The sequence below is a fragment of the Blastomyces gilchristii genome, assembly GCF_000003855.2.
Source record: "Blastomyces gilchristii SLH14081 genomic scaffold supercont1.3, whole genome shotgun sequence".
Classification (NCBI taxonomy): domain Eukaryota; kingdom Fungi; phylum Ascomycota; class Eurotiomycetes; order Onygenales; family Ajellomycetaceae; genus Blastomyces; species Blastomyces gilchristii.
This window is the reverse complement of record NW_003101680.1, coordinates 3790025-3806093: the sequence shown is the minus strand read 5'-3', so window position 1 is coordinate 3806093 and position 16069 is coordinate 3790025. Positions and strand designations below refer to the sequence as shown.

At 40.7% G+C, this 16069-nt stretch overlaps 5 protein-coding genes across 5 annotated transcripts; 3 read left to right on the top strand and 2 right to left on the bottom strand.

Annotated features, from left to right (window-relative positions):
- Positions 1–516: 516 nt before the first annotated feature.
- BDBG_16558 (uncharacterized protein) lies at positions 517–789 on the top strand (the record flags this gene model as incomplete). Its single annotated transcript, XM_031724487.1, has 1 exon — positions 517–789. One exon carries the CDS (start codon positions 517–519, stop codon positions 787–789), a length of 273 nt encoding a protein of 90 aa, XP_031577051.1.
- Positions 790–4997: 4208 nt separating this feature from the next.
- Positions 4998–7566, top strand: BDBG_02411 (threonine ammonia-lyase, biosynthetic). The gene is made up of 3 exons (XM_002627694.2): positions 4998–5506; positions 5580–5796; positions 5890–7566. The coding sequence occupies exons 1-3, from the start codon at positions 5336–5338 to the stop codon at positions 7188–7190; spliced, it is 1689 nt and encodes a 562-aa protein (XP_002627740.1). The 5' UTR covers positions 4998–5335; the 3' UTR covers positions 7191–7566.
- On the bottom strand, positions 7342–8491 carry BDBG_02410 (uncharacterized protein). Its single transcript, XM_002627693.2, has one exon. The coding sequence runs from the start codon at positions 8127–8129 to the stop codon at positions 7689–7691; it is 441 nt and encodes a 146-aa protein (XP_002627739.1). The 5' UTR covers positions 8130–8491; the 3' UTR covers positions 7342–7688.
- A 33-nt stretch (positions 8492–8524) lies between these two features.
- Positions 8525–13127, top strand: BDBG_02409 (elongation factor G, mitochondrial). The gene is made up of 4 exons (XM_002627692.2): positions 8525–9511; positions 9605–9716; positions 9793–11819; positions 11931–13127. The coding sequence occupies exons 1-4, from the start codon at positions 9312–9314 to the stop codon at positions 11983–11985; spliced, it is 2394 nt and encodes a 797-aa protein (XP_002627738.1). The 5' UTR covers positions 8525–9311; the 3' UTR covers positions 11986–13127.
- Positions 12429–14974, bottom strand: BDBG_02408 (uncharacterized protein). The gene is made up of 6 exons (XM_002627691.2): positions 14734–14974; positions 14343–14460; positions 14182–14255; positions 13910–14110; positions 13023–13805; positions 12429–12916 (listed from the first exon to the last, which is right to left on the bottom strand). The coding sequence occupies exons 2-6, from the start codon at positions 14447–14449 to the stop codon at positions 12852–12854; spliced, it is 1230 nt and encodes a 409-aa protein (XP_002627737.1). The 5' UTR covers positions 14450–14460; positions 14734–14974; the 3' UTR covers positions 12429–12851.
- Between the last annotated feature and the right edge of the window lie 1095 nt (positions 14975–16069).

Genomic DNA, 16069 nt, shown 5'->3' with positions numbered 1-16069 from the left:
TGATGAGGTCAAAATGCTCATATGATCGAGGGCTTTTCGATGGATCTATCGGCGGGTTCTTACTCGAAAAATCGAGCGAGTTCGTGGTGGAGCAGTGTCAGTCAGTATTTGTCAGCACTGCAGTGATATGATCTTGATGAGAATACTACTATGAATATGCAACATTTCTGAAAAGAATACAATCTTTAGTTATATAATTATATATGATCTGCAATTGCTCTGCAGATCAAGACTCATTTCACTATACTTAAGAAGTTCAAATTATCAGCTTATACTCTACAAACTATTATAGAGAATCACTTTTCTGAGAGACCTGCTGTACACAGAACTTGTTTATTTGAAGAGCTTATTAAAATAATCTTCAAAAGCAAAGAATCTGACAGAGCTTTCATTGAATAATTAATTATTATCAGAACTGATTATATTCATCTGAAATATAAGATTGAAGATGTCATGTTTTTTGATAGATTACTGACAGAAGTCAATAGAGGTTGAGCATTCTTCATAAAGAATAGAATGAACCAGATTGATAAAGACAATTCAAGACCTTTAGAAGAAGACTTTATGAGATTATACTGTGACATACTTCTACACCTTTCTACTGTGAAAAATAGTAGTATTGAATTCATGAAAAATTCTGTAAATAACACTCAAGACAAGGATAAGAAAGACAAGAACAATGACAATGATAAGAATAAGAACACTGAATTCAAACCTGAATATAGAGATAATGATGCGAGAATCTGCTATCATTATCAAAAGATTGATTATATTCAGACTGACTGTTGAAAGAAATACTCTGAGAAATGTTCTTCAAACTTCAATATCAATAGAAACAAGAATAAAGATAAGAATGTAAAAATACAGATGCTGCTTCTGTTCACAATATTATAAAGTAAGTATTTTGCATCAAAGAAAAGATCTATACAAGTAGTCAGATAGAAAAAGATATCTGATCTAGACTCTGAATCAGCACTCACATCACATCTCACAGAGATCTTGTCATGACAAAATCTCAGAAGATGAAAGTGATATTGAAAATAATAGACAGAACAGTAGTTCTCACTGCAGCTATAGAAGATATAAAGATTTCAGTGAAAGAGATGAATATACTGTTAAATAATGTCTGCTATGTCCTGAAGTTAGAAGTGAACCTCATGAGTATGAATAAGCTTGTATATCAGAGTTATACCTATAAGCAGTTGATATATGAGAATAATCATACTATATTAATTATGTCTTCTGATCACATGTTCTCATTTACAGCAAGATTAAATAAGAATGATATCTATGAGATGAAAAGACTGATTATATACAGAGACTTGATTCAGTTTACTATACTCAATGATGATTTTGAATCTGTGAATACATTACAGATGAAAGATGACACAATATTGATACTATCTGACAGAAATGATACAAAGATTATAGAACTTACAATAATACAATGATATTAAAAGCTAGAACATCTCAATCTCATGAATATCACTAAATTAGCAGCAGATTCATGACTAGAAATGAGAATTAAGAGTGACAGAGCTTTGTCATTCTGTAAAACCTGTGTACAGGTAAAAATGACATGTTCAATATTCATATCAATGATAAGAACTATCAAATCTGCAATGAGATTCTTTATAAATCTTGCAGATAACAGCTGTACACTATATAATAAAGTCAATCTCTCTACTCAGAGAGAAGCTAATTATTGAATGAGTATTATAAATAATACTACACATTACAGATGAATTATTCTTATGATGTTAAAGAATGAGATTACTGTGTGTTTGATGACCTTTATTGATAAAATTGAGACCACTACTCAACATTGAATTGAGACTTTACACTGAGATGATGAAGATGAATTTAAAAGTGATGAATTAAAGATCTACTATCAGTAGAAAGAAATTACATATGAGATCACTATATCTGATACACTGCAGTTCAATGACTCTGCAGAATGTGTCAATTATATTGTAGATAAAAAGACAAGAAGCTTACTATTTAATAGCAGACTTATAAGAGAGCTTTGAGATGAAGCTATTCAAGCTACAGTCATGATAATCAACACATTCTCAACATCAATGAAGATATTTGAATGTAAGAAAGAAATATCACTTACATCTTTTAAAGCTTAAACTGAGATGCAATCTTCTGTTCATTGAATACAGAGATAAGAGTGCAAGGTCTATAAGAAGAATTTAAAAGTATTGAATAAGCTTATAAATAGAACTGACAGTAAGAAATGACAGCTGATTGAATATCAAGAATTATATCAATATTATGTGTGAGATTCTGTTGTATGTTATCTTGAGATTGTATAAGATATCATATTTGATGAAGCTCTTGACATGAGTGCAAATACACCTGTAAATACAGTGAGAGACTTCAATGAATTATCTAACAAATTGAATATTCTGAATATCAGAGAAGGATGACAGCACTACTTACTATAATATCTAGTGAAGGAAAAGTCAGATATTTTGAAGATAATTATTAATAAGAACTGAGAGAATGTAATTAATTCAATCTATCTTCTAGATAATGAGACACAGCTTGTCATGAATGAAGAGTCTGAAGACTCTGTTAATAAGAATAATTCTATTCTAAGTATTCTGACAGACTGATCAACTACACTGATAGAAGCTAAGAGAAGCTCAGACTGAGACTATTGATATAAGACAATGAAAAAGAAGATTAAGATATTTGAATAGAAGAAGATATATATTATTGCTAAGAAGACTCTGAAAATGAATATTCTTACAGATAAATGAATATATAATCAGAAATTCAATAATAAGAGAGAAATCATCTACTTTAGAGCTCACTGAGTGATTAGAAGATTCTTATAATAGCAGAGTATTCATTATATAAGATTATATACTGCAGTGATATCAGAGTCTATATTATACAGTCTATTCACTATATCAACTGCTAAAGAATAAAAGATTAAATTAATTAACTATATATTCATATTTTTGAATAACATACTATCACAGAATGAGATGATCTATATATAACTACTCACAGATGTTAAGCACAGTAGAGAGAACTTAATGAGACTACTCTATCAGAGTCTATATAAAATGAAACAAGTTATAAAAGTATGATATTTTCTAGCAATGAAACATCTTATCATATTAAGATTTAAAATATCATTTTATGATAATGAATTTTTATATCATTCTATTCATAAGATCTATCTGATATTACTATTATTATTATTATTATTATTATTATTATTATTCTTTCATTATACTTATATGCAAGCGGAGCTTATGATGAGTCCTTGCGTGATGTTAAATCCAGATCAAGTGTTGATTATACAGGAGGAAATACAGGTGTTGAGATCACACCAAGATAACAAGAACATAGAAAAATACAAAGGAGTGACAATTAGATACATGCAATAATAACTTCCCAGCCCAGGAACATAGAGTGATTCATTGAAGTGATTTGTACACCTCTGTATTTATTAGAAACCTGAGGTGCTTGAGTTCTGGATTTAATGTATCCCCTGCGGGTTTCGAACCCACGCGCCTTGGTTTCCCACACCAAGGCGCTACCAGGTGGCCGCATTAATCATTCGGCCACCGGGGCTATCTGATATTACATATCAATGATTGTCAAATAATAGAATCTCAAGAACAGTAATTAGACTGAGTATTAAGAAAGATTATAAAGAGATTTAAGACAAAGAATATTAAAGAGATTAAGTTATATCTTAAAATAAAGATTAAATATCAGAGAAATGATGATCTAGTAATTACACAGAGCTGTTATATTAAGAAGATTCTTAAAGATTTTAATATGAATAAGATGAATTCTGCAGAGATTTCAATAATAACAGATATATAACTGAAATTTTTATCTGATGAGAATGATGAATTGAATAATAACTTTATAACTATAAGATATTATCAAGAATTGAGATTATTACAGTATTTAATCTTAAGTAACTAATTAGATCTGATGTTTACAGTTAACTATCTCTTGCATTTTAACTCATGTTTATACAAAATATATTGAGCAGTGTTGAAGCATATTCTACATTATATCAAGAAGATGAAAAATCATGATATATTACACAGAAAGAAGATCAGTGATAAGAATCTAAGTTCTGTAGTATACTGCAATTCAGACTGAGCAGAAGCAGATTCTCAATACAAATCAACTACTAATTATATTATATTGATTAATAAGTCACTGATCTTATAGCAGTTGCAGAGACAGATATATATTATTAAATTAATCACAGAAGCTGAATATATTGCAGCTAGTGAGACAGCTTATAAGATAATCTGATTGAATAATATATTATATAACATCAGATTAATGAATAATGAAAAAGTGAAAATATACTTATATTTATGAGTTGATAATAAGAGAGCAATCAATCTAGCAAAGAGAAAATCCTTAATATAAAGATTATATTATATTGAGATTAAATATCATATTCTCTGTAATTTGATTAAAAAAGAAGAAATCATGATAAAATATATTAGTTCTACAGTGAACATAGCTGACAGTCTCATCAAGTTACTGATAAAGCCTGCATTTGAAGATTTTATCAAAAGAATTGACATTCAGAAAATTAAGAAGAAGGAATAATTAAATGATAATGATGATACAGCAGATCAATGAATTTTGTATATATTTCTTGATTTTTACAGTTATTGCTGTACAGATGCCTTTTCTAATGAGGAAATCAGGGTCTGATTGATGTAATTAATTATTATTGCATTTTTGAAAGATTTGAGGATGGGGAAGGCCCCGGGTGGCAGCTTATAGACCACAGTGTAGCAAGGGGGGGTGTTGGTGATTACTACACCTACCCTAGTCACGTGCCACCCCAACCTATTTAGTGTAACTCGCGTAGTTAGATTACAACACAACAACGTTATCCTCCAAGAGGTCTGAGCCCGCTGAGATAATACAAAGAGCTTAATATAGTGGTGGGTCACGTGATATCGGGAGATCGCTAACCGCAACGGCCGCATCTACCAACAACAAGGTCTTTAAACCTTGGAAGGGCTAGAAGAACCAACCGTAGCAATCGGCCGACGATATGAGTGGGTTTCCTGAAGTTGACCGAAAGAGGTGGTTGGCAAACAGCGCTAGCCACTTAGGTAAATAAGCTCCTGCCAACCCCAGTTCCGATATCGCCAGGGAACCAAGAGGGAAAAAAAAAGCTTCCAGTCACCTCCGCTGAGGGGCGCCATTTCACCTCCAAACAATCCGAAAGCGAGGATTCAACCATAGCACTAAACAGTCTAAAGGATCAAACCCACTCAATTGCTGACTAGCAAGAGGAGAAGAGACTCCCGTGTTTCCAAACATGGCAGAAGCGCCCTTAACAAATGGCTGTAGCTCACCACTCACTCCCAGGCTGAACTCTTTCTCGCTGACTGAATACTCCGCAAATCCTTCCCCGCCTAGTGAGAGGCATGGTCTGCCTCCTGACTGGGAGATTCCAGAGGCTTTTCTACTGCCAAATGGATATCCAGATGTATGCGCTCCTTTCCAGTCAAAAATATAAGCAAGCTATCGTCCAAAATCTTACAGTTTTCGTTCATATCTAGTACTTGCGGTTGATTCTGACCTCTCGCGTGTACGATGTTGTCAAAGAAACACCCTTAACACACGCTGTGAATATGAGCAACCGATTGGAATGCAAAGTCTTTTTGAAACGAGAGGATTTGCTTCCCGTCTTTAGCTTCAAACTTCGAGGTGCCTATAACAAGATGGCTCATTTGAGTCCAGAGAGAATGTGGAAGGGTGTTATTGCGTGTTCCGCAGGTAAGGTTGCTACTAGCATCTTCTATTTATTTATTTGTTTACTTTTTCTGTGTGTGTGTGTGCTGTTTCTGTCCTCCTTACTCACTCGACTAGGAAACCATGCCCAGGGTGTTGCGTACTCTGCACGAACATTAAAGATCCCCGCTACCATCGTGATGCCCCAAGGCACCCCTGCTATCAAGCACCGAAATGTCGCTCGATTAGGTGGCACGGTTGTATTGCATGGACGTGATTTCGACGCAGCAAAGCAGGAAGCTGCCAGACTTTCCAAACTACACGATCTTACGAATATCCCCCCCTTTGATGACCCGTATGTCATTGCTGGCCAAGGCACCTGCGGGATGGAGCTACTGCGCCAATGCAATATACAGAATATCGAAGCGGTGTTTTGCTGTGTAGGTGGCGGGGGATTAATTGCCGGCATTGGAGTTTATCTCAAGAGAATTGCACCACACGTCAAGATCATCGGTGTAGAAACGCACGATGCGAACGCAATGGCTCAGTCCCTCGTGAACGGCGAGAGGGTTACTTTGGGTGAAGTTGGGTTATTTGCAGACGGTGCGGCCGTGCGGGCCGTAGGCAAAGAAACTTTCCGGTTATGCAGAGAGGTGGTCGATGATATTATCCAGGTGTCGACCGACGAGGCATGCGCGGCGATCAAGGACATTTTTGAGGATACAAGATCAGTAGTGGAGCCGGCCGGCGCCCTCGCACTTGCCGGTCTGAAGAAATATGTCGCGATGAATCCATCCCCTGATCCCAATCGAGAGCTTGTGGCGGTAACTTCCGGAGCGAATATGAATTTCGACAGGCTCCGTTTTGTAGCTGAGCGTGCTACGTTGGGTGAGAGGAAAGAGGCTTTACTGAGCGTCACCATCCCTGAGCGCCCAGGCTCGTTCGCGAAGCTCGTGGAAACCGTGACTCCGCATGATGTTACTGAGTTCAGCTACCGCTACTCCAACAGCGAATCTGCGGTGGTGTTCATGGGAATATCACTATCCACCTCGACAGGAACAGAGGATTTGGGTCTAATAGTAAACCAATTATTGCAGGGTGGGATGATAGCGCAGGATCTAAGCGATAATGAGCTTGCAAAGACGCATATCCGATATCTTGCCGGTGGACGAAGTAACGTCGTCGACGAAAGACTCTTCATGTTTGAATTCCCCGAACGCCCCGGAGCGCTAGTGAAGTTCCTCACCACCCTCCGGCCACACCAGAATATCTCATTGTTCCACTATCGTAATTACGGGAGTGACGTGGCTAAGGTCCTTGCGGGGATTCAGTGCCCAGCCACGGAGAAGACAGAGCTTGAGGGGTTCCTATACGATTTGGGTTACCCATTCACGGAGTGCACGGATTCGCCGGTTTACAAGATGTTTTTGCGAGAGTAATTGGTTTTTAGTTGCTTCGTTTGTCATGGAGATTCCCCCCAGTCCTTTTTCAAAAAAATTGCAGTTGTGGTTTTCATCCCTTGTGTCCGGATTTCACATACTTTTATTACTATGATGCTGGCGCTTTATTAGTTTAGAAAGAGGGCGGAAGGCGTTTGAAGATTTTTAGCTTTTATTGAACTCTAATCTATTGATTTACTCAGCTTCACATTAACTAGGTTTAGATAAAAAGAATCGATGGCACATGCACATGTACATGCGGGAATCAGCTGTAGCGTGAAGAGATCTCTTTTTCATAGTTTCTTCCATTGCCAAACCCATTTCAAAACAGGCCCTCGTCGCGACCGGATAAACTAAATTCCGGCTGAGTTCCCTCTCCAACGAGCATTGGGGGAATTCATCAAATCGCGGAGATGAAATAGAAACCTCCACGTAGGAACCGAACTCCTCAATCCGATGCTTGACCAGTTAAAAAAAAAAGCAAAAAGGGATCATGAATTAACCATCCATCTCATACATCCCTAAACGAGCCCACCTTCTCCCCGCCTTCAAGCCTAGTCCCTCCTCTCGATCAATCCCACCACCAACACCTTCACCACAAGCAAAAGGGCGACTGACCGCCAATTGTCCGGCGCAGACCGTACACACATAGAAAATGACCAACTTCCGCTCCCTCCTCTCCTCCTCCCCTCTCTCTCCTCTCATCTCCCTCCGAACACTCACCACCCCATTCACGCGCAAAATACGCTGCACCATGTCTTCCCGTTCCATCTGGTCCTTATCCGGCAGCAGCGGCAGACCCTCCACAATCGCTAGCCAAATGCCATGGAGCCGTATCAGCCTATTTGCAAAACTGGGCGCCGCCGTTTCGAGTAACGCGGTGAAGAGTGTTGCTAAAAATGTTGGGAATGCGAATGGTGTGGGACAGGTTCGGGGCATGAAGACGAGATCGTCTGTGAAGAGGCTTTGTGATGGATGCAAGCCTGTCAGAAAAAAAGAATCGGGTTTATATTATTTGGTAGGTTTTTATTGGTGGCGTGTTGAGGTGTTGATGGGGGGATTTTTCCCCCTTCCTCCCCTTTTTTGGATTCCCCTTCATTATTAATTCTAGTTACTGATTGTTTGCTTGCAGTCTAAGAAATCCCAAACATAAACAGCGCAGGGAAATAGTCGTACTGGTTAGGTTATGGCATACCCGTGGGGATATTTTAACTTGCGTACGCCGGTATTGGGGCTTATAAAGAAGAGTCTTTCGGGTCATCGTCCATCCTTTATCCCTTCCCCAGCAAGCCGCGAAATCCTGGTTTTTTTTTTTTTTTTTTTTTTTTTTTTTTTTTTTTTTTTTAGTTCGTTTTCCGTTTACATGTTCGGGACTTGAAAAAGATGTTTAGACCTGGCTACTCCATGGAGTTTTTTTTATTGATGTATTATATCATTAAATGAATGTACTATATATATGTGCCCAACCACTCCTTTCAAACGTGCCCCTGCTATATTTGCTTCCCCCATCAAATCTCTGCTGTGCAGGGGCTAGGCTCTATCTTACAATTTCGCATATTATATGTGACCTAACAATTATCGGATGCAGGGCTGTGGGACTTCAGCTGGGTTTTCCGCTTCTTGAGCTTCCCCCGAGCTTGTGCGCAGAGGCATTCTATCTTGGCGACTCAAGACCTGACAATGGAAATTAACAACTACTTTCTTGTGGAGCAAAGCGGACCCCATCCATAACACTGCCACACAATTTCTGCGATATGTTTGACTCTGGCGCTGAAAACGAGCAACACTGATTCCTGTCTTCTGCATTTCTCCCCGCACCAACATGCTTGTGGCATTTGCCAAAATCGTCTTCCTCGTCGAATGATGATTCTTCTAATCTATACTACCTGTAAAAGTCTTTATATTGTATATACTACACAAATCGAATTGTCAATAGATTTCAGTAGGATTTTACATGCATTGCTATCATCATCTCTGAAATTTGGGTTTGGGCTCAAGAGGAACGGGTTAGCTCCTTAGTCAGCACAAATTTTTCAAAAAACTCCGGCCGAAAAAAGTTCTCGAGACTCCCGGATAGGGGTGTCGTTTCTCTCCAAGACGAATGTCAAGGCCATCGTCACAATGAGGGCTCACTCTCTTCTTCGGACTCAAGTTCGCTCCCTCACCAGGGTTTCTAGAGCTTCAACTGGACTCCAATGTGACCTCTATCGACGATGCGCTACAACTACTCCTCTCCGAACCTTCACCACAGCTTCCCTACCCAGAGTCCCAGTGACAGGGCGGTGGCAGCAGGTCCGATATGCCTCTACGGCGGCTTCTGTGTAAGACAATTCTATTTTAATAATTTGTCAGAAAGACAAAAAAGAAATGTGATCTGGTTGGAAATGTTAACGCTTTGGCGTGTGTCGCTCTAGGTTGGAACGTGCCGCGGCAGACCCAGCTACACTCACTCAATCTGCCATCATTGAAAATATGGACGAAGCAGAAATGAAACGGTTGTCGAAAGTCCGAAATATTGGAATTGCGGTATGGCACCTTTATATGGACCCTTTTTCTGCGAACGTAGCAATTGTACCATGAGATACTGATCTTGTCCATACAGGCGCATATCGACAGCGGTAAAACAACCTCGACAGAGCGAATTCTTTTCTATACCGGGCGTATTGGAGAAATTCACGAAGTCCGCGGGCGGGATTCCGTCGGTGCTAAAATGGACTCGATGGACCTGGAGCGTGAGAAAGGAATCACAATTCAGTCCGCAGCTACCTTTTGCGACTGGGTCAAGAAAGAAAACGGAAAAGAAGAAAAATATCATATCAACTTGATTGATACACCTGGCCATATTGATTTCACTATCGAGGTTGAGAGAGCCTTGCGTGTTTTGGATGGCGCAGTTTTAATTGCCTGTGCAGTCTCTGGTGTTCAGTCGCAGACTATGACCGTCGACCGACAAATGAGACGCTACAATGTTCCGCGCATTTCTTTCGTCAATAAAATGGACAGAATGGGTGCCAATCCTTTCAGGACGATTGAACAAATTAACCAGAAGCTGAAGATCGCTGCTGCGGCCGTTCAAGTGCCAATTGGCGCTGAGGATGAATTCGAGGGTGTAGTGGATTTGATTCGCATGAAGGCTATCTATAACGAGGGCTCCAAGGGTGAAATTGTTGTAGAAAAGGATGAAATTCCAGAGAAAGTAAAGGCCATCGCGGAAGAGCGGAGGAGAATGCTTATCGAAACTCTGGCTGATGTGGATGATGAAATTGCCGAGCTTTTCCTTGACGAGAAAGAACCCACTCAAGAGCAGATCAAGGCTGCAATTCGACGTTCCACAATTGCCCTGAAATTTACGCCTGTCTTCATGGGATCGGCTCTCGCAGACAAGTCCATTCAACCCATGCTGGATGGGGTTTGCGATTATCTCCCGAACCCTTCTGAAATTGAGAATCTCGCCCTCGACCAAAAGAGAGAGGAAGCCCCTGTGAAGCTCGTCTCTTATAGATCTCTTCCATTCGTTGGTCTTGCCTTCAAGCTCGAGGAGAGCAACTATGGCCAACTTACATATATTCGTGTGTACCAAGGTACACTTCGCAAGGGTTCCAATGTCTTCAATGCTAGAAGCGGCAAGAGGATCAAGGTCCCGCGAATCGTACGCATGCATTCAAATGAGATGGAGGATGTTGATGAGATCCCGGCCGGTGAGATTTGCGCTGTGTTTGGCGTTGACTGTGCGTCCGGAGATAGCTTTACCGATGGCCAGCTTGCCTACAGCATGAGTTCCATGTTCGTACCGGAACCCGTCATTTCTTTGTCAATCCGGCCCAAGAACTCGAAAGACTCAGCCAACTTCTCCAAAGGTATCAACCGGTTCCAGCGCGAGGACCCCACCTTCCGTGTTCACTTTGACGAGGAGAGCGAGGAGACTATTATCTCTGGTATGGGTGAATTGCATCTGGAGGTTTATGTCGAGCGTCTGCGCAGAGAGTACCGCGTCGACTGTGTGACGGGTAAACCACAAGTCGCCTATCGCGAGACAATCGGCGACAAGACTGAATTCGACCACTTGCTCAAGAAACAAACCGGCGGTCCTGGAGACTTTGCCGGAGTTGTGGGTTGGCTGGAGCCGACTGGAAGCCTGGAGCAAAATAAATTTGAGCAGAGAATTGTCGGTGGTGCTATTTCCGAGAAATACATTTACGCTTGCGAGAAAGGTTTCGATCTCGCCTGTGAGAAGGGTCCTTTGACTGGACATAAGGTCCTTGGAACCCAAATGGTCATCGTCGACGGCTCCACTCACGTTACTGATTCCTCTGAAATGGCCTTCAAGATCGCCACTCAGCAAGCTTTCCGAAAGGCTTTCAAGGAAAGCAAGCCCCAGGTTCTCGAGCCGATGATGAAGACTGTTATCACAGCGCCAGTTGAATTCCAGGGCGATATCATTTCGCTGCTGAATAAACGCAATGCCGTTATCAATGATACTGACATTGGCGTTGATGAATTTACGGTATTTGCCGACTGCAGTTTGAACGGTATGTTCGGCTTCAGTACCCATCTTAGAGCTGCTACGCAAGGAAAGGGAGAGTATACCATGGAATTCAGCCATTACGAAAGGGCTCCAGGTCAACTACAGTAAGTTTTACACTATTCTTTTCCGTCCTTACTGCCCTGATTCCCCATTGCCGTTGGCAAGAATTCTGCAGAAGTTGTTTTTTGAGCTAACAACGTCTCCGTGTTTTATAGAAAACAACTCATTGCCGAATACGATGAAGCTCAGGCGGCGAGACACAAGAAATAAAAAGCCTGCAACCTTTCCATTCACACTCACCTTTCGACAAATGCTCCACTAGCATTGGCAGTCAACATGGTGCCCCTCACCTACCGTCTCTTCACAGAACCGCATGCATTCTCATGCACCATGCTCGCACATACCTGTCATTTGAGCAACTTCACTACTTTCTCGATAGATCTGCATTAGCATCTTTCCACTATAGAGCCCCGTCACAGACCGCTGTACTACTATTACTACCACTACTACTACTAATGTGAACTCACCTTCTCATTCCTATCTTGATCATGTAACAAAAGGGGGAAAATATTATGGGTAAAGTTTTTCATTTCGCGCAGGAGGGTGATTTTTTTCATGGCTCCCTTCTTGGGTTGTTGGGGTTTGGGTTGACTTGTCTGCGTCCAAATATTTAAACTCACAACGCAATTCATTGTAGAGATTTCTTCATTTTTTTTAGGTTGACTTCATGACAATCAGTTTTGTTTTATTATTGTTGGTAGCTTTTGTGAACGGGGAGTATAGATTTGGCTTTCGTTCTCGGCTTTTACTATTTTATGCCTTCCTTTGCTTGGGAGAGGAATTATACAACTATGTATCGAGAGTAAAAGTTACATTAGGCATAGAATGAACGACTTGAAATGGAAGGTCTATGTACGGAAACTAAAGCTATGTACTCTGTACACGGGCAACAAATATCACAACCACATGTCTAGCATCATCTATGGTCATCTAAAGAGTCGTAGCTCAGATAGATTTCACGTTGTACTGAATAGGCAAACCACACCCGTCAAATCATCTGATTGACTTGAAGGCGATTGGTGCAGGCGCGGTATGGCATATCTGGTGTTTGACCTTGAGGTTTCTTCTGAGCCCGTCTATTTCTCAAAAATCCGCATGATTGAAAGAGTAGCTGAACCCGTAGCTGCAACCTCATTATGTCCTGAAGTAGAAGCAAGAGATGGGACAGAACGAACCCGGTTAGCCATTTTCTCAAAACATTGAATATACGTATATATATAAATGGAAATTTCGGAGTGAACTCTTACCTCCATATCGGACCCTCTCCCACCGAACTCTTTTCACTCTCTTCTCACCATGCTGTGTGATAAATTCTTTTTCCCACACTTTCATCTGTACAACTTCGTCGTCGGACGTATATTCATGCACATACTTGCCTAAAGTATGAGCATTGGATCCTCCTATAATAGTATCATAGAGTGCCTGTCCATTTCGCCACGGGATTTCGAAGTCATTAACAGCATGTACCACGGTGAGGTCGAATCCTTGACTTCCATGTGCAGAATCCATATCACCAGGTTGAGGGTTGATGCCAGTGATCCGTGCGAAACGGGTGGCAGACTCCCATGTATCCACAATATGATCAAGGATATAGTTCTGAAACTTAGGATAGGGTAACAACGCTGAGAGCAGCGGGGGGAAGATTCCGCCGGCACTATACGAGCCTACCACAGTGCGGACGTTCGAGAAAGGGGCAAACACAATAACCCCTGCCAGCGGTTCCGGGACAGACGAGGGGTCACCGAAAGTGTATCGTTCCGCAACACCAGCTGCGACTGCAGTCCCCAGGCTTTGGCCTGCAACGACGATACGGGATGGGTGGATGGAAAGCGGGGGAGAGGTGAGATAGTTGAGCACCGAGAGCGCGTCGGTAATTAACCCTTCCTCAGTTGGCGATCCGGTGGAATTCCCGAAGCCGCGATAGTCGAACGCAATGACGTGCACAGGGTGTTTTGAAGTGGATGCTGCTAGGAAACTGCGGTATATTTGGGGGCGATATCCGGACCCGAGATGAGCGGCATTTCCGTGAACTACATGCGATCAAGGGGGGTCGAATTAATGATACTACACGATGCAGTTTTGATTGTGGGTGGGAAAATAAGGTGTGGAGTTCAACCCAGTTAGGATAGCATACGGTTTACAACGACTCTCGCATTTGGGTCTTGCGCGAGAAGCTTGAAAGCAGTGGTTTTGGTGATGTCTTCAGCAGGTCCTGATGAGGGGTTGGCAAGAAAAGCTGCTTCGCTTTCCTTGAATAACTGGGGCGGGATGATGTGCCATGCATAGAGGGTCTCATTATCTGGCGTTCGAATATTGAATGGCTGGACTTGGGATTCTGTGATTGTTAGGAAAAGTGAACCAATGAATCATAAGCCTGGTGAGGGCGTGGGCTAAACAATTCAGTACTTAGGAACCCAAAATACTCGACATCATTGACATCCTGGAAGTACGTAGGATTGAGCTTGTTCGCGTAGAGTACCCTGGCGGGCGAGAATTGGTGCATTAGAAGATGAGCAAAATGTGGAAAGACTCTTCCGCTAGCAACCTATCTATATTGGGTAGCATACGTTCGTTGAACAGATGGGTATGTCAACGAGAAGACACCAAGGACATATAACAGGCCCGAAAAAGCCAGTAGCCAGTAAGCCTTCTTGAAGATTGGGGCGAGTCCCATATTTAGATATGCTATAACAATAGTCAGTACATACATTGCCCAGTACTTAGAGATAGTGAGAACACTGTGCAAATGCGTGTACAAATTATACGAGAAACCGATGGTTAATTCAAGACCATAAGAGTGCTTGTGTGCCCGTCTGTTTCATCCCGGTTTCCAGTGCGTGCACAATCAACGCCGTGCCATGCCATGAACACCACAGAAAGCGACATATATATCGGAGTAGCTTGTAAATTAAGGGAGCTGGGGTAATTATAGAATTAATTATATAAAACAACACGTACCTGATATTGAATAAACGAGTAGCAAGACGCCGTTTTTAAGTTGCAATTAGACTGTTGAACTCGACGGAAAACAATAGAACGAGGAGCATGGTCACTTTAGCCGAATGTAATCTTTCTGTGAGGCTGGTGAGGTACGCTACCACATCGAATCCCCCCGAGCTACGTCCGCCAGAATTTGTTTCCACAGTGTCTTCGTTCTTCGTTCTTCGTTTCCCTTGCACAGTCGTTCGGGTGTTCTAAACTTCTACTTCGTTATATCGCGATAGACCGAGGCCAAAATCACGTGGAAAAAGTTCCCTGGTCACGTGAATACATACTCAACAATGATACCTCTATAGTCTGTAAGATAGGAGTGTGGCCACTCAGAGCATCCCATTTTCGTCGCTGTTTTAAGCTCAATGCTGTCCACATGATGTGAAACCTACACTGCTTTTATTTCAGTAACACACCTCACATCTCTTGTCAGCAGCCATTTTCCACATACATACTCAAGAGATAGTGATAGTCATGATGTTATATCTACAAGCTATTAATACTCAGCCTCTTTGTAGAACAGTGATGCTCTACTTCTTACAATGTATAAATTCAATGTCTTCTGCTTCTTTGAAGCATTTTCTTCATTCACTCTCAGTGATACTGTCTCTACTGTCTTCACATTCAGTTATTTACATTACTTCTTTTCAGTCTTCTTATACTAGTTACTTTCTTCACTTTCTTCTATTATTCAAATGACATGTTTTCTTCATGAACTTGCTTATAAAAGCTCTTCAAATCAATCAAGAAGAGCTGACATATCTGAAAGAAGATAGTTAAGAAGCTCATCTCAGATAAATACTGTGTGAGAGATATCATTAGATTAACTTGATTTCAGATCACAGATAAGAAATATACTGATACTATAATTATTATCATCAATTGTATTCAGTGCTTCTGAGATCAGTGAGTCTTATATATATTAAATTCATGATAAAATCTGCTGATATCTCTTGTGAAGACATTGTTTATTTATAAGAATTAATACACACTCTTATCTTTTCACATGTGTGAATAAGAACTTCTAAGTCTATACTAATTAAAGATTGAAAAATTTCAATATTATCAAACAGAGTATAATTTGAGTTAAATGAAAATTTCTTTGACTGCTCTTTAAAAGAGAGACAGATCAAAAGATGAATAAATTAATAAGTGAACTAATCAGTGTGTAAGAATAAGTACTCACAGGCAATTATTCAGGTGTTTACAGCTTGATGTGATATGTACTGTTAACTACTAGAAGTATTCACAGTAGAAAGATAAAATATAGAGATTAAATATATATTAGCATTTAAGCTGAGTT